Source organism: Chiloscyllium plagiosum, chromosome 7, assembly GCF_004010195.1.
Source record: "Chiloscyllium plagiosum isolate BGI_BamShark_2017 chromosome 7, ASM401019v2, whole genome shotgun sequence".
Taxonomy (NCBI): domain Eukaryota; kingdom Metazoa; phylum Chordata; class Chondrichthyes; order Orectolobiformes; family Hemiscylliidae; genus Chiloscyllium; species Chiloscyllium plagiosum.
In genome coordinates, this window is record NC_057716.1 from 18,601,535 (window position 1) to 18,625,540 (window position 24,006).

The window sequence follows — 24,006 nt, forward strand, 5'->3', positions numbered from 1 at the left end:
CACACGTGCACCCACCCATGCGCACACACCTCCCCTACATACACATACACAATCCCCCCACACCCACATGCATGTATTTTGTAAGTTTCTATTGAATTGATTCTTGCTAATCAGAAGGTTTCTTTTCAACCTTCCTTTTCTGAATGCTTCCACAATTTTCAGAGGCACAGGGTGGCTGGTTCGCCTATATAATTTCCCTGATACCTAAATTTAACAAGTCAAAATTTAGCCACTGCTGAAGGGAAGATGAACTGGTTTTCTTCCAGTTTAAAGTTGCTTTTAACTGCAAAGAGCAGAGAGACGACTCCTGAGCCGGTGGATAATTGATCACTTTGTTTGATTCTTGTTCCCAGCTCAAACTGTTCAGCTATCTGAGAATCAATTAAGTGTTTGTTGGCAGGCAAAAGGCCTTTGTCATTGATGAGAGGTCACTAGTCCATAGACCAATCAACTTCTCGTTGTGAACCAGAGCTCCATGTGAATACAGAACCCATCATCTCCAGTTCATCTGTGACCATTTAATTTACTGTTTGTTCAAATGATATTTGCCATGAGTTTCAGCTAACCTGCTTCAAAACATATGACAATCTTTGCAAAACATTGGTTTTAAAACAGTTCTTTCTCACTTCAGTCCATAAATTTTAAAAAACATAAAGATAAAAAGGCATGGTCTTTACAAAAATAATGTGAAGATGTTGGTCCATGTGTAAGTAAAAGAGAGCATGAGGTGGACAGTGCAGGGCAGTGTGGGAATGGATTAGAATGGGACATGGGGATGGGTTTGAGGCAAGTTATTCTGTATCCTCAGCTTTGAGAGGCTTAGAAATCGCGTCTCTACTAGAACTTAGAGGGGGAGATCAACCTGGCTTTTTCTCCTCTTCTCCCCTAACCTGACGTCTTTATTCAGATTACTCTCTGTCTGCACTTGAACAATGGCTACTCGGGTGAACCACTACAAGAGTTGCTGGTGTATACTGCATCTCTCTTTAAAACCATTACATTGGATGGGTAGCTATGGAATTGAATGAGTTAACACTATCCTGCTTTGTATCCTGTTGCAGGTCTCCAAAGAATACTACAAGCTGCAGGAAGTCAGCTGTCAGTGTGAAGCCCTTGGCCTGTACTTAAAGAAAAAGCGCAAAGAAGCAGAATACACCTACAATTTCTGGAAAACATTTCCAGGGAAAATGACGGTACAAATTCTACTGATTCCTTCAATAGTACAGACCTTAACCCTTGTAGATTGTCTGTTTGATGCGATCTCATTGGTTATGTTAATCCTTTGGGGTCTCACCCAGACAAGCACATGTTTGCACACTATTTACCTATCTCTGCCTTGTTGCCTATTTCTGCTGCTCCTGTACTTGCTCTCTCATTTGCTGTTTTCTGCTTACCCCCTCACTGACTGGCTCACTATCTGCATGTGTGTCTCACTCGCTTTTGCATGCATCTGCTGCTGTGAATCGTGTTTTACTGCTGGACTTGGGTTGGGATGGAGAGTGGGATCCATAAGGTTTGGGAGCAGAGTTAGGCATTTGGCCCATTGACTCAGCTTCACTGTTTGATCTTGGCTGATATATTTCTATAAGTTCCTGTTGTCTTCCTGTAAACCTTCATTCCCTTACTCATCAAGAACTTATCTCTGACTTAAATACACTCAATAACTTGGCTTCCACAGGCCTCTGTGGCAATGGGTTCTACAGAGTTCTTCTACCTTATGGCTGAAGAAATTCCTCCTCGTTTCAGTTCTAAAGGGTCGTCACTTCATTCTGAAATTATGCCCTTGCGTCCTAGTCTCTCCTCCTAGTGGAAACATCTCCATGTCCGTTCTATCCAGTACTCTCAGTATTCTGTAAGTTTCAATGAGAACCCCCACCCCCCGCCGATCCTTCTCAACTCAGAATGCAAACCCAGAGTCCAGAACCTCATGTGGCAAGCCCTTCATCTTGTAAACCTCCTCTGGACCCTCTCAAATGCCAGCACATCTGTCATTAGATACACGGCCCAAAACTGCTCACAGTATTACAACGTGCTCTGGTCAGAACCTTGTACAGCATCAGCAGTACATTCCTGCCTTCTAGAAATGCTAACATTGCATTTGCCTTCCTAACTACAAATTGAATCTGTGTTAACGTTAAGAGAATCCTGAACTAGGACTCCCAAGTTCTTTTTGTGCTACAGATTTTCGAAGCTATTCCCAGATTAGAAAATAGTCTATGCCTCTATTGTTTTTACCAAAATGCATAATCTTTTCCACATTGTATTCCATTTGCCACTTCTTTGCCTACTCTCGCAGCCTGTCCAAGTCCTTCTGCAGCCTCCCTGTTGCCTCAATACTACCTCCTTCCACCCATCTTTGTGTCATCTGCAAACTTAACAACAATGCCCTTATTTCCTTTGTCCAGATCGTTAATGTATAATGTGAATAGTTGTAGTCCCAACACCAACCCCTGCAGAACTCCACTAGTCACTGGCTGAAAAAGACATCTTTATCTCTACAGTCTGCTTCTGCCAGTCAGTCAATCCTCTTTTCCTACAAGAACCATGCCCCTAACACGGGGAGCTGTAATCGTATTCAGCAGCCTCCTGTGCGGTACCTTGTCAAAGGTCTTCTGGAAATCCAAATAGATCACATTCACTAGCTGTCCTTTGTTTCCGTTGAAAATAACGGAACGTTGCTGGGAACTAGCCTGATATTGAATTTAAAAATGCCTTTAGTTGACATCACATCAGTAAGTATTCAATCCCTCCACCACAAAGTTTTGCGTCTTCTGTAAGTTTGGAGATATTGCATTAATCATCATTATATATCATGAATAGATCAAGTCCAAGCACTGATCCCTGCTGTACCCCACTGGTCACTATCTATCTCTTGGGGGGGACGGGGACCATTTATTCCTAGTCTTTGTTTTCTTTCTGCTGATCAGTTTTCTGTCCATCTCAATACACTACCCCCAATCCCATGCACTTTAATTTTACACATTAATCTCTTATGTGAGACTTTCTTAAAAGCCTTCTGAAAGTCCAAGTAAACCATTTCCATTGGTTCCAGCTCATCAACTGAGTTACATTCTCAAAGGAATTCCAGTCGATTTGTTGAGCAGGATTTCCCTTTCAGAAATCTATGATGAATGTGTGCGATCCTGCCATTTTATACCAGAACACTTGTAAAACAATATTTTTAAATGGACTCTCACATTTTCCCCACTATCCACTCTGTTTTTAAATATAGGTATTACATAAGCTACTCTCCAATCTGTAAGAATTGTTCCTGAGTCTAGAGAATCTTGAAAAATGACCAGCAATACATCTATTGTTTCTTCCTTAAGTCCTCAGGGATGTAGATTATCGGATCCTGGGGATTTATTAGGCTTCAATCCCATCAGAAAGCCTACTCTTGTACTCTGTATTTTCCCTTTGTCCTCCTTTGCTGAATTCTAAATGGCTCCCACTTCAGATCTGTCTATTTTTCTCGTCAACTTGTATGCCTCTTGCTAGGATCAGATATTATCTCAAATTTCCCTTGTTAGCCACAGTTTGGGCACCTTAACTGTTTTACTTTTGCACCAGACAGGAATGAACAATTGTTGCAGTTCACTATGTGCTGTTTCAATATTTTCCATTGTTCTTCCACCATCATCCCTTTTGAGTAACATTCCCATAATCCACCATAGCCAGTTCATAACAATCATAGTTTTCTCTATTTAGACTCCGGACCCTAGTCTCAGAATTAACTACAACATTCTCTGTTATGATGAAGCATTTGATCATGTTATAGTTGTTCATTACTAAGGGGACTTACACAATTGGATTACCATTATTCCTTTCTCATTGCACAATACCCAGTCTATGATGGCCTGTTCTCTAGTTGGTTCCTCAATGCATGAGTCCAGTAAACCATCCCATAAACTCTCCAAGAATTTCTTTTCTATTGTATTGTTACGATTTAATTTGCCCAATCTACATGCAGATTAAAGGCACCCATAATTAGCCACGTTCTTCTCTTGCATGCATATCTAATTTCCTGTTTAATGCCATTTCCAACATCACCACCACCCCATTTTCCAACAATGTTTTACAGCTCTACCCTTGAAGATTTCACATTCTTGGAGTTAATATCCTTCCTTATTTCCTCTTAAATCAGCAATGAGACTCCACTGCTTTTTTTCTTTTTGTCTGACCTTCCTAAATACTGTATACCCCTGGATATTCATTTCCCATCTATGCTGACCTTGCAGTAGGAATGTTTATGTGTGCTGACTATATCATTTTCATCTATCTGTGCAATTAATACATCCACATTATTGCATATGTTCTGTGGAATAAGGCACGAAGCCTCGAGTTTTGTCTTTTTAACATTACTTGTCCCGTTGTCATTATTTTACACTGTGGTCTTGTTTGATCCGAGCATTTGATTCCTCTGCCTATCACTTTTCTCATTCCCCTTTTTGTCTTTTGTTCTTGTCCTTGAGTCCCTTTCCTATGTCTTCTTGCAGAGATTCCCATGACTCGGCTGTTGGGGACCAGCAACATTTAATGCCTCCAGAGTCCAAGAGCTAAATTGTGAGGAGAGATCATACAAAGTGTATTCAGAATTTTGACAAAATTAAGGCAAGCTAATGATAGACAGAGATAAACAACTTCTGGCCGGCCTAGGACCGGGGGGCTAGTCTAGAAATTAAAACCAGACCTTTCAGAAGTAAAATTAGGACGCAATTCTACACATACAGGATGTTAGAAGTTTAGCACATGCAAATGGCAACTGATGTTGGGCCAATTATCGATTTTAACTTTGAGAGTAATGGGTTACTGTTCATAAACACTTTTTAGGAAATGGACAAATGTCAATGTATGGAATGCTCACAAATCAACTGTGCTCTCACTGAATAGCAGAACAGACTAAAGGAGTTGAAACCCTTTATCTATGTTACCAGGTGTAAGAGGGCATCCGCTGTTGGAGCATTCCCAGCATTGAGCCTTGGTCATTTGTATCTTGTTTTGGACTTTAAAATGTGTTATATCTGCTTCCAGCTTAAATTCAATGTTTTATTCAAATGCCTGCCTAACTTAAAGCACAGACTGAGAAAAATCAGTGTGTGACATGCATCACGTTTAGTTTCTTTATCTGTGGGTTATTTGAAGTGTGTAATTATACATTAAAGGTAAGATTGAGAAACTTGTACTGGCTCCTACATCAGGGCACCACGGCAGAGGATTCTCCTGTTTACTTGGTGCATGCCATGTTTTCTGGCACCGAGCACCTAGCAGCACATGACCATGAATTTTCAATCTTTCCACTTGCTATGAATTGAGCCCACACTGTAAAGGCAGCATTTGCCCTTCAAGTTTTGCCTTTGTTGTTGTCTGTGAAACATATGTATTTCCTTGTTTAATAATGCAAGGGTTAATATGAGTTTAACTTTTTTAGGCTTTTCTGACGAGACATTTTTCCACTGTGAGTATAAATATGTATGGAAACATCTCATGTGTGGCCTATGATGAAAGATGCACTTATTGAGAATGCAGCATTCCCTCTCTAGAATTAGTTTCTTGTGTTAATATTTCCATGGAGGAGATCCTACGTGTACTGATTCCAACCAGATAAGTTACATTCCATTCCTGTCCCTTTCCATCCCTTGTGTTTGACAGCTTCTTAACATTTTGACGTGTGCTTTCAGGTTGTCTCAGCCTGCTTTTGCTGTGATTTAATATTGAACACAATGCTCTGTTGAAGCTGCTATTAAATAGCCTGCCTTCCCGCTGACTTCCATTAAATGTTACTGCATGGAAACAAGGTTATAATGTCACAACAGAGGTGGAAATGGGAGAAGGGGCTGAAGCAGGAGTTACTTTGATTTCTGGACTCAGGTCAAGCTCAGTTAAGTGTGTTAGGTTAAATTCTTCTTTCCCTATTGGCCACAGAACTTATTGGTCAGACTGTTTCTCAAGTACCTCAGCATTACCTAGTGTCAGTCAGCCTCTGAAAATTACTAACTATTAAAACAGGAAGCAAGATAATGATTGGCGATCTTGAGAGTGAGTGTTCAACAGGAATTATGCATGAAATTTCATTGATTGCTAGCAATTTAGGTTGTGTATAATGGAGTGCTGATACTGTGCAACAGGTGGAAAAAATCTGATTCTCTGGTACTGACCTCTCTGAAAGCCTGGGGAATAGTCTGATGTACAGGAATAGGTAGGCAACCTAGAATCACTCACCAGGGATGAGCATCGTACTCTGAGGAGCGCAGTGTGGAATAGACATTGGTGTTGAATTGCACAACTTCTGCAATAGAGAGTGGATGCTCGAAAGGATTCTGAAATAAAGAAGATCACCTGTGGTTGAATGACTTCCTGACTTGTTCAGGGTTCTTTTAATGACCGGTTTTTCATGTACCAGTGGCTGATGTGTATCTGATTATAAGCTTTCAGTAAGGGAAGGAAAGAGAGAATTACAAACACCCCTGCATGTTTCTATTGATTAATAGTGTCAGTGTTTGACCATTACAGAGGAACCTCAATTATCTGAACGAGATGGGTGGGCACTATTTCATTCGGATAATCGATTATTCGAAGAATCGATTTTACCTTGAACAAGAGAAGCCATACTGATCTAACGCTGTGCTCTACCAGAGAATTTGTTTAAATCTATAATTTTAATGAGTCTGCCATTTAAGCAATCTAATTCTTGCTGTCTGAAAATTACAGGTTAAAATGATGTTAAAAATTGCACAACACCAGGTTATAGTCCAACAGGTTTATTTGGAAGCACTAGCTTTCGGAATGCTGCTCCTCATCAGATGGTTGTGGACTATAAGATTGTAAGACACAGAATTTATAGCAACAGTTTACAGTGTGATGTAACTGTCAGTTGGACTATAACCTGGTGTTGTGATTTTAAACTTTGTACACCCCGTCCAACACTGGCACTTCCACATCAAGGTTAAAATGAGAAGGGCTTACCATCACACACATGTTGTACATCAAACCCCAGCATTAAGCAAGGTCCCGAACAGCTTCTACGATTGCAAGAGTATTTGTCAGATTCCGGGAAACCAGTCTCATGATAGAAAGACAGAAGCACTGCCTCGCACGTGCGTTTACGTTCTCGGCCAGTTTTTTTTTAATGAACAGCCTGGTAAAATCACAGGGATACTGTAAGACACTTACTTTTGTAAAGGGCTGTGTAACAACCCTTACAAAAAAAATCCAGTCGCTGATGCTTGAGCTGCTTGTGTTTCTCTGTTTTTGCCAGAGTTTTCACATGTTCTTCTGTACAGGTAGATCAAATACACTTACCTCTTTGATGTAACATTTTTGTGGAACCTTAAAATCATCTTCAGATTATCTGAAATTTTGGATAATCAAGGTTCCTCTGTATTTTGAAAACTATTGAATAATAAAAGTTGGGCTACCCCCTGCCATCCACACAGTGTATTGAACTTGAATCTGTGCTCACTGTAAAGGACTTTTCTTGCAAATATGTGTGGCCTCCTGTACATCAAAACTTAATTTTGTTAGGCAGCCATGAATGGCATAGCATTAACATTCCTTAAGACCGCAATTGTGCGCCACTCACTCAAAAAGCAGGTGGTCATAAAACAGATCAATTTGTAATTAATTTAAGGATGCAGCAGGACCAGTAGTTAATACTTGACTTGCAGAATACATAAATTCTTCTAACCCTTAGTTATTTCCAGAAGTTTTTTTGAAGTTGTCCTTCTGATGTGTCATGGACAGTTACTCCACAAAATGCCTCCGTTGTCTCTGGCAGAGAAGTCAGAGCACAGGATAAAAGGAACTACTGTACCTTTATACATTTTTCTTTGCTTAGACATTTTGAAGATTAGTTCTTCATCTTGAAAGAGCATTCGTTGTTTCTCAATCTCAGCTAGTCTGCAGCTCCCCCATTTTTCTATCGTTCAGCAATTACACATTTCTCACAATGTTTACCTGTGCTGTTCCCTACTTGCCACTGCGTAGCCATCCCCACCTCAATCACTCTTGATCTTGCTGGGTTCCAGAGAATTTCATGCTTGGGATACAAAAGAATGCTATTTGGCCTGTCATTTCCATCCAGCTCTCCAAAAGAATAGTACACCTTATTGCCATTCCCTTGCCTTCTCCCCATAACCCTGCACATTATTACATTCCAAAAGGTCCAATTCCCTCTCTTGAATGCCTTGGTTGAACCTGCTTCCAGTTCACACTCAGGAAGTGCATTTCAGACCCAACCTACTCACTCTTTGAAAATGGTTCTCTTTCTGTTGCCATTGCTGCTGTTTGCTAATTAGTCTAAATCTGTGTCCTCTCGTTCTTGATTCTTTCACAAGTTTGGTTTCTCCCTATCTATTTTGTCCAGACCCCTTGTGATTTTTGAATACCTCAGTCAAATATCCTTTCAACCTTCTCTTCAAAAAAAAGTCCCAAATTCTCCAAACTATCCATGTAATTGAAGTTCCTCACATCTGTGACCATTTCATGAATCCATTCTGTACTGTCTTCAATTCTTTCATGTTTTTAATATTGTGCTCAGAGCTGAATACAATATTCCTGTTGGAAACCAAGCTGGTGTTTTATGCAAGTTAATGTTAGCTTGTTGGTTCTGTAATTTATTATTAAACCTAGGATACTGCAGGCTTTATTAACTGCACTCACAAATTGAATCAGAGTTTCATACCTCCTTTTCATAATATTTCATGGACTTGCCCCTTCTCTCTGCGATCTCTCCAAGACTTGTATCCCTATTCATAGGAAATACTATTTCCCTTTCTTACTCCCTCCTCTCTGCCATCAGACACCTGACAATTGTATTTATGCCGTTAGCACACCATTCTGTCTGCCCACGTCATAGCTTGTCTTCCCAAACTCCTCTATTTTAAATTATGCTCTCATTTCTCTCTTCACTAGTATACTGCCAAACTCCCTTTATGGTCCTAGTCCACCCTACCTCCTCCAAATCTAATACCCAACAATCCCATGTCACCCTCTAGAATGTTCCTCTGTCCAGAATGGAGTGATGCAGAAATAGCATTAGACTCCAGGGCAACTATGGTTAAGTCTGCTGAGTTCTATCAGCTGACAATTCTTTAGAAGTCTAAAAGACATAGCTCACCAAAATGTTTAATTTTAATGATGTGTAGTTATATACTTTTATTTCCTAATTGCAGTAATGATTTCAATCAGATGCAGAGCTAAATTGCCAGCCAAGTTTTAAACCACAGCAGAACACTGTGGAAAGGAAAGCCTTCTGTGGCATTTGTGATACTTATCTTTCTGCATTTCCTCTTATAGATTAGACTGCAGTATTGCAGGCTTGGGAAAGATAGTATAAGCATCTTTATGTACGTGCGAGAGTGTACATTGTGTCAATATGTGCAAACACTGTCTGTACAAGTGTGAGTTAGTATGCATGCAGAGTGAATTCTCCAGTCAGGTAGTGTCCATGCAGGTAGTGTTAGAACAGGCATGAAAGTTTAAATTAATCAGCTAGATCATAGTTTGCAAAGTTTCAGTGCAGGAGTTGTAATTTATTATGAGTATCCATAGTTTACTCAGCAATAACAACTAAATAGTTAATTTTCTGTTCTAGTTGTGAATTTGTAAACCACAAATAGATTAATATATGTCAGAAATCTTCTGTGTTGAAGGTTTTTTTTGACAGGAGAGAATCAGTTTTATTCTGAATTGAGAGATAAGGGTTAACTGTACACTACTGCTGCCATTGTGTTTGGAAAATGCAAGTGAAAGGATTTTTGTGAAATCAAAGTTTTTATTTAAACAATTATTGAGTAAAAGATGAACTGGGGTTTGCATTTCTGAACGAATTTGTGAAATTTACCATGTAGTGTATGCTGGGTTTGCTGTTTAAGTTTATAATTATGCGTTTCTGATTGTTGAACATGAGTTATTGGATGAAAAAAGGCTATGGGCTGCTTTCCACTATCTGGGTAGCGTGATAACTAATCAATCTTGATCATTTATCTTGATCTGTTGATCCAGATACACTGGTTAGGAGCTGATCCTCTCAAATACACACCAGGATGAGAGTCAACTTTCTCGGTAGCTGTTTAGTAAAATGAAACCGGTGTAATTCATTGGTCCCATCACCTATCGCGTGAATGAGTTTAAAGATGTTTTTGTTAAAAAGGGATACATGTTGCTAAAACCTTTTTTGTCTTACTGTTAGTAGGACAATGCAGAATGCCCATTTTTTTCAAAGGTTCACAACAATATACAAGAGAAAAGAGGTGCTGAATTGTTGGAAAGTTGACTGAGGAATTGCCATGGAGGAAAAGGCATGGAATTGTAAATTCACCAAGGGACAGTTACTGAACAATCCCGAACACTCTTTCTACCCCACTCCCCCTCCCCCCATAACATGCACCCCCTCAACTCCATTAGTGTTAGGTTCCTAGAATTCAGATCCAGGTAGAATCTTTTCGGATAGGAACATAGTGACTGTAACTTCTCCCTTTGGGAAAGGAGGGTGATGGAACGCACAAAGCTACAGGCCAATGTGTGTAACATCTGTCATCAGGAAAATGCTGGAATCTCTTAAGTTACTTATAATAATGCTTTGAGATTTTCTAAATGCCATCCGGCAGAGTCATTGTGGTTTTGTGATACAGAAGTAATGTTTGATTAATTTAAGTTCTTTAAGGAAGTATCAAATAATGTAGATAGAGGGAATCTGTAGATGTTGTTATTGTTGTTGTTATGTGTCAGTGAGGTGGCACTGAAAATCAAGCACTGCTATTTCTGGAGTTATTGCGGAATTCAAAGAGTTTTAAAGTAGGATGCTCGCATTTATTTTTATTTTACATCCAGGACCACAGAAGGCCAGGTTTCTGTACTTAACATGAAGCATTATTTGGATTATAAATAAAGATAAACAATCATTGATCGATCTCCCCGCTAGTTCAAACTGTTAGCCAATTATAAACTCCCCTTCTACATTCTCTTACTCACGCACGTTGTAGACAGAGCGACATTGGGAAGGCAGTTCCTGGTCCCAATCCACAGGGTTTGCTGACCTGATCCTTTAGCTGATCAGAACACTACTACTTGACCTTCCTTCTCCACGTACTTCAATTTTTTTTCCAAGACGTTCCAGTGACTGGTTCACACTTATAAGGGTCTCTAGCTTTTTAAATAAAAAGCCACAGCTTAGAGTAATTGATGAGGGGAAGTAAACTGGCTGTGTTCGGGCTTGAGATGCTTTTAATGCAGAGCAAACAAGCTCCTTTCATTCCAGAGTTACAATGGCTTTTACCCGAAACATTCACACTCTGGGCTGTTCAGCTACTTGGAAACTAATCATATAGTTATTGGCAGGCATGGGGCTTTTGTCATCAGAACTGGTCACTTGTCCACAGACCAATCAGTTACTTGCTTCTAGTCGAAGTTCCATTCATTAACAGCCCCTGGGGGCAGCTCACCCCAGTGTTTGAACCAACAGCTGTGAAAAGAACGCTTACACTGTCAATAACTTTCTTTAAAGAAAATGTAGTAATCCTTACTCTTAAAACAATCCTTTTCCCATTTCAGTGCGTAATAAAAAATAAAGAGACATTAAACCGTTATAGTCTTTACAATGTAGTGTACATGGATTTTCAGAAGGCATTTGATAAGGTCTAGGGACGAGTGTGAGCAAGGATGGAAAATTGATTAGATAAATAGAGGAAAAAAGGCATAAATTGGTCATTTTCAGGTTGACAAGATGTGAAGAGTGGACTGCTATGGGAATTGGGGCTGGGCCCTCAACTACTTACAAACTATCAGTGGCTTGAATGAAGAGACTAAACATTATGATTTTGCTAATCATGATGGTAGATGGGGAATGTAAGCTATGGAGCATCTATAAAGAAATCTTGATAGGTTAAGCAAGTGGTCAAATGTTTGGCAAAGTATAATATAATAGAATATGAACTTGTCTACTTTGACAGTAAGAATGAAAAAGAAGCATATATAATTTAAATGGAGAATGATTGCATTCCCCCTGTAGTAAAGGGTGTCCTGGTTTGTGGATTACAAAAGTTTAATCTGCAGGTACAGTAGGTGATTAAGAAGGGAAATGGAATACTGGGGTGTTTGTTGTAAAGGGAATGTAAAGTAGAAGGAGAGAAGTTGTGCTAGTTGTATTGGGTATTGGTCTGACCGCATTGTGAGAACTATGTACAATTTTGGGCTCCGTATTTAAGAAATAATTGTATTAGAAGCAGTTCAGAGAAGATGGTCTCAGCTGATTCGTAGGTTGAAAGAGTTATCTTATGAGAAAAGGTTGGGCCTTTACCCATTGGCGTTTAAAGAATGAGAGGTGATCTTACTGAAAAATATAAGATTTTGGTGACTTGATGCATCTCCTTGTGAGAGAAGCTAGTCCTGGGGACAGTTTACAAATTAGGGGCTTCCCATTTAAGAAAAAGATGAGGATTTTTGTTTCCTCCTGGAATGCAGATGAGAAATAGTTTTCTGAGGGTCCGGAGTCTGTAGAATTCCCTTTCCAAATGGAGGCAGAGTTAGGTTCTTGACTAACAAGGGAGTCAGTGGGATTTGGGTAAAGACTGTAGAGTTGAAGCTATAATCAGAGCACATGATCTTATGAGATGAAGGGGAATGTTTGACAAGCCACAGGGCCTACTCCTCCCATTTTGAATATTAATAGTCTATTTTCACATGTGATGCTACTATAAATTTACAATCAATTGTTGAGCTTGTAATCTGGCTCTCATGCTTGCTCAAAGTGACACATTCATATGCAAGCACCTGTTCCTTAAAAACAGGAGTATGTTCAAGCCTTTTGCCCCATTTGAATTAACCAGAGGCTGGAAGAGTCTGTGGTTCCCCACTGTTTTCTGTATGGCAATGCCTCTGCCAGGCAAAGTCTGCCTGCCAACCAATCAGTAGCCTTTTTCACTTGTATTGTCTATGGTTGTGACTGATTTAAATTTGGCCGCCTTGCATTTGTTCTGATGACAATGAAAAGCTTTGGCAGCATGTCTTTTTTAACTAGATTCACATTCTGAATTACCAACTCTAACCAAGACAGTGTGCTTATGGAGACACTCGATTTCATTTGATCCTGGTGCTTGGGAGCAAGATGGATAATAACACTAAATGATGTTGGGATGGCTTGAAGGTAGATTTATGACCACTGATATAGTTCAGTTTCGTTGGGAAGTCACAGGAGACAGTGTTGATCTGTATTGGTGAGTGATGGTTCTGGATTAGTGGTGCTGGAAGAGCACAGCAGTTCAGGCAGCATCCAAGGAGCTTCGAAATCGACATTTCGGGCAAAAGCACCTTGGTGAGTGATGGTGTCAGTCCATCTCTGGGGCAGGGCTAGGTTTACTGCTGGTGTTAACCCTGATTGCAGTTACATCAGTTTGTTCTCTTTCCACCAAGGATTCACTGAGGAAGCCAGAGCGACGCCTCATATGTGAGAGCAGCAACAGGGCACTCACACTGCAACATGCTGGCAGATTCTCCATTAATTGGTTTATCCTCTTCAATGATGCACTAGTCCACGCTCAGGTGAGTCCAAATGATGGGATACGGAAGAGGGCAGATTGGTCACTAACCCCGTTAGGTTTTAGGGATTTGTGACAATAGTTACCAAAAATAGAGAGTTGACCATACATAAGGAGTTTTCAGACAGTTTATTAAGTTTAAGAAACAAAAATTTTAAATATGATCAGGCAGAAATGTATATGAGCCATAATGGATTGAAGTAGAAACAGCATCCTTTTCTTTAGTTCAAAGACTGCTTGGGTCATCTTCCTCTTCTCCTCACTCACCTTCAAACTGAGGGAGGCAGTTGAATGGCGAGCACTGTATCTCTAAACAGGACTGCCCTGTCACACCCTGCATTGATTGTATTGTCTGATTATTGGGGCTTGCAATCAACAGTGTACCAATCACTTGCTGAATCCTTTTAACCGAGTTCCAGAAAGCTATTCATGACTTCAGAGTAACAACTGTCCTCTTACCTACCTTCATCAGAAGGTTATTTTCGTCTCTTGTTTGTGAAAACAAAACTTTTATTTTCCTGAACACTTTTATTTTCCTGAACATAATGCCTGATAATTCTTTGTCAATTTATGAAACATAATGACCTCAGTGATATTTAGTGTCACCTACTTTTGTCTATTAGAAATTGTTTATGCTTGGGGGAAGGCAAGTATTCACTACAACAGGAGTTGCAGAAGATCACATGATACGCAGGAAATGCTGCTTTAAAGGGACCCCAATTTCTAGCTTGATCACCATCAAATTATGTTCTAATGGTTTTCTTTGGTTCCTTTTTACTCCAAGGAATATTATGTACTTTTTCTGTTTGTGGCTTCTTGCTATTTTAGAACTAAATAATTAATTCCTACCTCCCCAGTTTCACTCTGTCATTAATCAAAGTGTGGAATGTGTATTTGTACTGGCCTGCAGTACTCCCCATGATTGGGTGAGCTTTGGATGGATATTCTCTTGGCTCACCCCTGTAAGGATCACGAACACCAATATGTCAAGGGCAATTAGGGATCAGCAACAAACACCAGCCTTGCTAGAGACACCCACATCCTGTGAAAGATTATAATAATCTTAGCCTTGGTCTCAACAGGCAAACCGGTGCAGAGACCAATCAACCTTTTCATTTTTATTCTCTAAATTCATATTCACTTTTTGAGATATCGTGATGATTTGTAAATAAAATGTTCATAACTATGCAGTTTGATTGTTCATATTTTATTTTGTTGGAATATAAATGAATAATTCATGACATGCTTGTATTTGCTTGGTTTCTTTGTATCTTTGTCACAATTGTGCACCTGCGATCATAATGATTTTTCAATAAAGCAATACTGTATCCAACTATTTCAGGTTGAGCTGTAAGTACTGGCCTTGCCAGTGACGTCAGCTTCCTGTGAATGAATCCTAAAAATAAAAGCACTTTCTTGAATCTGTAACAGTGCCTCTGCGCAAACTGAGAATGCAAGTTTCAATCTCTGGCTCATTTATTAATGAATTTACCGCTCTTCAACTCAATGCCTCACAGACAGTTTGGAATCTGTGAGCACTCTCAAATTTAAAATATATCGACAAAGATTTTACAGAAAGATCCTCCACTAAAAATGTCACCTGCAAAGCTGTTTGTTCCGGTGACCTTTTTGCCAATTGGGTGAATTAGATTATTTTTATTTTAACAGGCAATGTTGCATTTCAATATTTAACCTAAGTGATGGACTGGCAGTAAGACCAGCTGAGTACATTAAACTAAGCAACCCTCCCACAAAGTCTTTCAAGTGAAACTATTGCTCTGTTGCATTGTACCTGGACATGCTCGTCTATTATTCCCTCCACAGCTACTAGCTGTTTTCTGCTACTAACTTATCAGTGTGTTCAAAGTTGAAGATTCCTGTGTGAAATCATTCATTTCTTGTCCAAATTTTCATTTCTCCCATTCTCTTTCTCCAGTTTTCGACGCACCACATATTTCCTCTCGTGACACTTTGGGTAGAGCCTCACATTGAAGAAGGCAGCAACCCGTGAGTATCAGAAGTGATTTGTTCACCACGAGTGGAAGGTTAGTTATAATGCTGACCACCTTGGGGAGAAGTGCTGTTTCTCTTGCTGATCTCTTGAAGCACTCATCTCCTATTTTGCAGCACAAGGACTGAGGGAAGGGTAGACTTTTACTGTTGGCACATCTTTCACCTGCTCCAAAATTGATTGGGTTGGAAGGACTGAAATATTTGAAACTCACTTGTGAAAAAAAAAATAGAAATTGAATTCTAACCCTTTTTTTGAAAATCTGAAGCTAGTTCTGGATACAGTGCTGCATTTCACTTGGGTGTTTGGGCTCCTGTGGCAACAAACATGCTACAGTCTGGATCCATGAATAGTGATGGTAGAGAATTGAACCTTTTACATGTCACATAACTGACCAGGAATCTCTCTCTCACTGCCTGCCTTTGACATGTGAGGGATTCCCAGGTTGCTCATCAACTTGTTTGGACACATTACAAGCAAACCCTCCTTGGGCGTGAAGTCCTTGATGATGATCAAGCCCAAAGCTGCCGGCGCGGAGGTTGAGACCTATCCACTGTATTACAAGACTTCTGGTCACACTGTAGCCCCTCTAATGCTAGAGAGAGAGAGAGAGACTGAGAGAGAGACTGAGAGAGAGAGACTCCAGTCCCTTGGCCTCCATCAAGACCAGGAAATGGAGAAGTGGACTATCACTTCAGTAACTACTTTACACCCTGTTATTTTGGGAAAACTACTGGTCCTGCTCATCAGTGGTACAGCACTTTGATGCGCTAGAGAGTGACTAGGTGCAGGTGATCACTCTTAGAATGGCTGCTGGTGGTAGCCTGTGAGATACTTTGTTTTCTTTCACTGGTGCCTCTGATCTTTTTATTTCTCTCTGTTTTCCATGCCTGGTCTATCTCATAGAGTCATAGAGATGTATAGCACAGAAACAGACCCTTCAGTTTAACTCATCCATGCCGAACGGATATCCCAACCCAATCTCGTTCCAATTGCCAGCACCTGGCCTATATCCTTCTAAAACCTTCCTATTGATATACCCATCCAGATGGTTTTTAAATATTGCAATTGTACCAGCCTCCTTCACTTCCTCTGGTTGCTCATTCCATACATACACCACCCTCTGCATGGGAAAAGTTGCCCCTTAGGCCCCTTTTATATCTTTTCCCTCTCACTCTAAATCTATGTCCTCTAGTTGTAGACTCCCCCACTCCAGGGAAAAGACTTTGTCTATTTATCCTATCCATGCTCTTCGTAATTTTACAAACATTTGTAAGGTCACCCCTCAGCCTCCGACACTGCAAGGAAAACAGCCCCAGCCTGTTCAACCTCCCCCTATAGCTCCAATCTCCCAATCCTAGCAACGTCCTTGTAAATCTTTTCTGAACCCTTTCAAGTTTTGCAACATCTTTCCGATGGGAAGATAACCAGAACTGCACGCAATATTCCAAATGTCGCCTACCAATGTCCTGTACAGCTGCAACATGACCTTCCAACTCCTATACTCAGTAAAGGAAAGCATACCAAACACCACCTTCATTATCCTATCGACCTGCGACTCTACTTTCAAGGAGCTATGAACCTGCGCTCCAAGGTCTCTTTGTTTAATAACATTTTGTTTAGTAACTATCTGCCTGTGCCTTTTTCAGTTCCTCTGTCTGTCTGTCTCTGCCTCCATTGTGTGATTGTATTCCATTTCTGACCTTACTCTTGTCTCTCTGCAGTTGTCACACACCTGTGTGCCCCCTGCCCCTGCCTCTCTCACATGTCTACTCTCTGTCTCCTGCAGGAATTCCCTGAAAATAACCACAGCTGAAGAACAGTTCATCCTCACTGCGGTGTCACCTCAGGAGAAGGTAGGGTCAGTGGCTGGCAAATACATTGGAGCTCATTGTTGTTCAAGGGAGGCAGATGTTGTAGTCAGGGCCGTGGTGACTTTGGGCAGCAGTTAGCTGACTCCACTTTTTCTGCCCATGATTCTGAGAGTGAACAGTCTGTTGGCTCTGAGACAACACTGATAGTCAACCTTGATGTGCATTTGAGTCATAGAACAACAGTGGACAAACCAGCTTTTTGCTCCAAATGTGGAGACCAGCTGGGAGGGAAGGGTAAACTTGCTGGAAACATAAGTGCAGGAGTAGGCCACTCAATCCTTCGAGCCTACGCCACCATTCAGTATGATCATGGTCCAACATGCAATTTCATGTTTCCCATTACCACTTTCTCTCCAATACCTCTTGATCCCTTAGCTGCAAGGGCTATGTGCAGCTCCCTCTTGAATATATCCAACAAACTGGCCCAACAGCTTCCTGTGGGACAGAATTCCACAGGTTCACAACTGAGTGAAGAAATCCCTCCTCATCTCAGTCCTGAATGGCTTACCCCCTATTCTTAGACTGTGACTTCTAGTTTCTAGACTTCCCCAACATTGGGAACATTATTCCTGCATCCAGCCTGTCCAGTCCTATCAGGATTTTATGTTTTTGAGATCCCCTTCCCTCATTCTTCTAAATTCCAACAAATACAAGCACCGTCCATCCAGTCCTGCCTCATATCAGTCCTGCCATCCCAGGAATCAACGTGGGGAACCTTTGCTGGATTCCCTCGGTAGCAAGAATGTTGTTCCTCCGACTAGGAGACCAAAACTGCACACAATACACAGGGTGTGGCCTCACCAAGGCCCTGTATAACTGCAGCAAGACATCCTTACTCTGATACTCAAATCCTCTTGATTTCTGTAATGCTGTCATTTCAATTTAAAACACAAATTAAGTTTTGAGCCCTTCATTCTGAGCTTGATTTAATGCCAGTATGTTCGTTAAAGAATGGCAGTCAAATCTAGTGTCATAGCTGTCCTTCTGTCAATGCCACTGTTCTAAGAACTGCTTAGTCCCCGTCACAGGAGCAGCGCTGCCTCTCAACCGCTGTATTTCAAGTAGGATACAGCTGCACCCATTTGTGGCAGAGAGCAATAGGTGATCGGTATATCTCATATCTTCATGGGCAGGAGTTATAAAGTACATAGGCATCATTTGTTGATGTTTAAAACTCAGTGATTGAAATGATTCTTTCTTCAGACAATGAGTCTTATTGCTGTCCCGCAGTTAATCTGTACAATGCATTTTGCAATATCTCTGAATCCCTTCCTCTATATTATAGATCTGACCAAATGATTGCTAGGGTCCAGCAGTGACGTCCTACAGACCTGCTAGACAAGGTCTCCTCTAGTCCTCGTGCATTATGAAGTGCTGACTGTCTCGCTGTGATCCCATTTCAGACCAAATGGTTAAGAGCAATTAACCAAGCTGTGGACCAGGCACTGAGTGGTGCTGAGGACTACCTGCCCCCTGGACCAGGGAATGCCACACGATCAGAACCCCCAGTCTCGCGTACGGCCAGTTACACCTTCTACAAGGACCCACGACTGAAGGAGGCAATTTACGAGGGTCGCTGGTTGGCTGGAAAACCACACGGCAAGTGAGTGTTTATTTTGTACAAACAGTGAAGGTTGAACACACTGAGAGGATGAGGATTTCACATGCGCGCACACGTGACCAGTTGGCAGGGATCGGCATTACACACACGACCAGTTGGCTGAAGTTGGACATGTGTACACAGAGTCATGAAGGCATCAGTGTTTAATCAGCAGAAATAAAAGGCAGGTTTTGAGTATGGTCACTCCTGTTTCCATGGTGACTCCTCCTTCAACATTTTTGAAATCTCTGTATCATGCCAACAGTGTACCCCTCTAAGCTCCACACATCCAAGAGTAATGCTAATGCTGCAGGCATGCCCTGCCAGAAACCCCGTGGGAGGAAATCACTTTTGTGATGCTTCTTAAACCTGGAATACTCTTATCAATTGACAAGGAGCTGGAAGGTGAAAGTGTCAATGGACACAATGCTCAAAGATTTAGCACCCTCTGGAAAGGAGGTTAGCCAATGGTTGGGGCCCAGGAACTGTCAGACGGACTGATTGTTCGAAATCAAATGAAGGCCAATGGGGAAACCTGCAAGTACGATGTGCCCCTGGGGAGTAGAGGCAAGAGAGGGTTTTTATTGGGGGGTGCAGCGTGTGGTAAGGGAAAGAGCGGGTTATGGGGGGGTGGTGGTATGTAGAAGGGGTGTAGAGTGATGATCACTGTATGATTTGGCAGGATGGATTGATGGGTGTGGGCAAAATGAGACCGATGAACACTGGGTAGGATGTGGGTGAGTACACACAGACCTGCATAGAAATGTGGAAAGGTGTGAACACATTGGGTATGGTAAGGTGGACATAGCAGTTGTTTGGATGAGGGTAGGAATTGTAACATCTGTTGTGAAGATGGTGGGTCTCATACTTTCAACTTGATTCTCAGTATCTTCTGACCTGTGTTTCCCAATCCTAGGGGTGTGCTGCAGTGGCCTGATGGGAGAATGTACACTGGTGACTTCAGAAATGGGTTAGAGGATGGGTAAGTATCGAAGTTGAGTCAAAATAGAAATCTCTGATCTGAGCTCCACTGGGTTGGTTGACTTTCCCTAGGATGAGAAATATGGCTGAGAGGTGGAAGGAGGTGAAAATCGGCTGGAGCTGCTTTTGCTGACTATCTCTAGCGCCTCCTGTGGGAAAAGCATACCCCTGTGGATAATGGGTCAGAACAGACTTGTCTGCACTTAAATATCCTGTCAATACCCTGGTTCTTCTTTTATCCATGACAAGTGGCCATACGGGTATCAGTTCTGACCAGTGGCAGCATGTTCCAGTGACTCAAGTCTGTAACCCAGGTTTGCGATTTCAGTCCAGTTCTGAGGGAACACGCCACTAAAGGGGGTGTCATCTTTGGATAAAACCTTCTACTGTAACAGGAAGATGCTACGGGTCTCATGGTGAAATTTTAAGAGCAACAAGGGACCTTCCTTGATATCCTTGCCGATAACTACCATTCAATCAACGTAACTGGAACGTATCTGGTGGCTCTTCTCATTGCTGTCTATTTGACCTTGTTTTGGGTAGATTGACAACTGTGTTGCCTACATTGCATCTGTGACAATAGTTTATTGGCCAGGAAGAGCTCTGGAAGTCTCCATGGATGCAAAAGGCACTATAGCAATTCAAGTCCTACCTCCTTTTGCTTTGGGTGAGGGAACACGAGGGGCTGGAACCCGTGGAGCCTCACATGTCTTTGTGAGAAGACAGCAGTGTCCAATCGGCTGGTGCAATTCAGGGTATCTTGTTTCACAGGTAACGTGGATTTGTTCCAAGTGACCACTGTCACTGGGTAATGATACTGTAGACCTGAGCCTTGTGTTCCCTTGAACGTAAGAAATAAGAGCAGAGTAGGCCACACAGCCCCTCAAGCCTGCTCCGACATTCAGTAAGATCACGTCTGAAATTATTTGTATTCCCTATTAACCCTCAACTCCCTTGTAGTTTGGGCAAAATGTTATGGATATGTCTTGAATATAAGCTGGGTTCAAGCCTGATAATTCAGATATGATTGCCCAAAATATTTTAAAATATCAATTTGGCAAACATCAAATACCAGGAAAGCAGAGCTTAGCCCCACAGAAGAAAGAAGACACTGTTACTTTGCTGTCATGAGTCAGCCCTTGTGAATGGAACAGTTTTTATCTGTGTTCTGATTACTTCATCGAGTTGTGGTTTATTTCTTCTTTGGAGGACAAACACCTTCTGGTAGACGTGTATGTGGGCTGTTAAAGGTTTTAATTTCTCCTTCACAGGTATGGAGAGTACATCTTACCCAACAAAGCGATGAAGAAAAACGATCACTATCAAGGCCACTGGAGAGAAGGCAAGATGCAAGGCCATGGAATCTACAAGTACGGTCAGGTCTCACTTCAGCTATCTGTTGCCTTTTGGAATCTCAAAATTTGCTGATTTTGAGAAGGTGGTTTGCTGTCCTGATGTGGTCTGCTTGTTGCTTTTGTGAGGCTCTGTGCTCCTGATTTATGCCCATTAGCTGATTTCATGGTAGAGCCATTCTGATGGACAGCTTTTTTGTGGAGAAAGTGAGGTCTGCAGATGCTGGAGATCAAAGTTGAAACTTTATTGCTGGAACAGCACAGCAGGTCAGGCAGCATCCAGGGAACAGGAGATTCGACGTTTCGGGCACAGGCCCTTCTTCAGGAATGAGCAGAGAGTAAACAGAATCCCCAAGTGGAAAATGAAGTGTTGTTCTTTGAGTGCCGCCTCCCCCCCCCCCCCCCCCCCCCACCCTCCCAATTATACAGTTGCATCTCACTTCAACACCACCACTGACCATAGTTTGTGAGTATGTTCGACAATAATGGATTGTCCCTGATTCAGGAGATGGCGCAGTGATCAAAGCAAGGTGGTAAAGGAATTTAATGGAGTACATATCAAGAAACTATTTCCACTCGTAGGAGAACCCAGAACAAAGAGTTTGAATTCTACAATTATACTTTGTTTCAGAACATTAGGAAGTGATTTCTTATATGTAGAATATGTGAAATTTGGAACTCTCTTCCCCAGAGGCTATGGATGCTGGGTTATTGAAACGTTAAGACTTGAGTTTGATCGCTTTAATGGGTATCTGAGAACATAGGACAAAGGTCGGTAAATGAAGTTGCGTTAAATATCAGTCATGATCTAATTGAATAGCAGAATAAACCGGAGGGGCTGAATAACCACCTCCTGCTTCTGCGTTCCCGGGTTGTCTAGGGTTTATATCACACTTTTCACAACCACCAGCCAGTGAAGTACTTTTGAAGTGTAACCATTGTTGTAGTGTGCTCCCCACAGCAATGTCCTACTGGCAGTGTCATAATGGTCAGAGAATGTTGTCCTAGTGTTGATTAAGGAATCAATATTGATCAGTACATTAAGGATAGCTCCCCAGCTCTTCCTCAAGTAGTGGCAGATGGGAACTTTTTTATAAATCCCATCTGCCTCTTAGATTAAGCATCTCATCCAAAGAACAGCACCTCTGGTGGTGCAGCTGTCCCTCAGTATTGCATTGGAGTATCAGTCTTGACTTTTGTACTGAAGCCCCAGAGTGCGACTGGTACCCAGAACTAAGAGTCTGAGGTGACAGTGGTGCTAACTGAGCCACAGTGAAGAGTATTTCCTACTCTGGTTAGCTTGATGCACAAAAATTAGGAACACACTTTATAATAAACTTTAAAAATGTCAGAGCTGCAAACCAATAGCTTGGTGTCCATTAAATTCTGTAATAATCCTTTATACTCAATGAAGAGTACAACAGGGGCCTAAAGCCACCTTCTGATCAACTGGCTACATGTTATATGATACAATAAGACTGACTAATCTCCTTTTCTGTCTCCCCTCCTCGACAGATATGCCACAGGAGAGGTGTATGAAGGCTGTTTCCAAGACAACATGCGCCATGGTCACGGCTTACTCCGCAGTGGCAAATTGACATCGTCTTCCCCCAGCATGTTCATCGGACAATGGGCACAGGACAAAAAAATGGGCTATGGTGTGTTTGATGACATCACTAGGTAATACAATGTTATTTGGAACATAAGTGCCTTCTGTAAGACAGTAATGTGAATGATAATATATTTATGGGCTTCCATGTTCATGGTTCATTCGCTGTGATCTACAATGTGCAGTTGAAATTCTGACCTGTAACATTTCCTCTGTTGCGAAGTATGGTTTGGAACTAAAGGATTTGTAGCCCCTTAGCATTAAAGATCCAACTGGCTGTGGTTCTAAAAAGTCTAAGTTGTATTTGGTCATGGCAATATAATCTAAAGCATGGGTCATATAGTACCATGAAACCAAGTATGAAGAATCTTGCTTCAGTAGGTCAGTCCATCTCGGTTGATGGTGAGAATGTTAAATTTATGGTGTTAAGGAAATGAGGCATCTGTAAGGACAGGACTGATAGGACTTGGTTAGCATAATGACAGCAGATGTTTGGATGAAATTATGGAAGCTGGTCCTGGGGAGCTTTGCGTTTCTTGAGTCTGGAGGTGACAAGCAAAGATGAGGGCTTTGTTAGCAGATGGATTTTATTGGAAGTGGAGAGGTAATTGATATTATAAAAGTGGTTGTAGTGTAATCATGATTGAGTGTACATTCCTGGAAAAACAATTTGATAACAACCAGTTAATCTGATTTGGTGCTGACAGTAGGAAGATAAATATTACTCCATACACAGGAGAATTCCCCTGCTCTTTTTATGGATCCATTGGATCATTTATACCAGGTTAAAGAGGCCGACAAGACCTCAGATTAACACGTCGGCTGAAAAGCAGTGGGCACGTTTTAATGATCATGGCCGCAATGCTGTTCACCAGCTGGAGAGCTGGTAACCTCACTGCTGCCACTTCTGGGGCTCGGTGGGATTAAGTCTCACATAGGAGTCTTGCTGGCTGCCCCAGACTTTCCTGGTAAAACGACTGCCAGTCAGTCAGAGGCAGGCAGCTTTGCAGTGCCAACATTACCAGTTGAAGCGGTAGCCTCTGCCAC

General features: G+C 41.5%; 1 protein-coding gene across 6 annotated transcripts in view; it reads left to right on the forward strand.

Moving 5' to 3' along the window:
* Positions 1-24,006, forward strand: part of als2b (alsin Rho guanine nucleotide exchange factor ALS2 b) — a 123,708-nt gene that overhangs the window by 70,952 nt on the left and 28,750 nt on the right. For 4 of the 6 annotated variants that reach the window (XM_043693128.1, XM_043693127.1, XM_043693131.1 and 1 more), the window contains 9 exons: positions 1,062-1,193; positions 5,429-5,455; positions 13,408-13,536; positions 15,469-15,539; positions 17,333-17,399; positions 18,821-19,020; positions 19,934-19,999; positions 21,270-21,368; positions 22,866-23,030. In XM_043693128.1, coding sequence (XP_043549063.1) covers positions 1,062-1,193; positions 5,429-5,455; positions 13,408-13,536; positions 15,469-15,539; positions 17,333-17,399; positions 18,821-19,020; positions 19,934-19,999; positions 21,270-21,368; positions 22,866-23,030 — 956 coding nt within the window. The remainder of the gene's footprint in view (positions 1-1,061; positions 1,194-5,428; positions 5,456-13,407; positions 13,537-15,468; positions 15,540-17,332; positions 17,400-18,820; positions 19,021-19,933; positions 20,000-21,269; positions 21,369-22,865; positions 23,031-24,006) is intronic. The other 2 variants (XM_043693130.1, XM_043693133.1) reach the window with 1 other exon arrangement.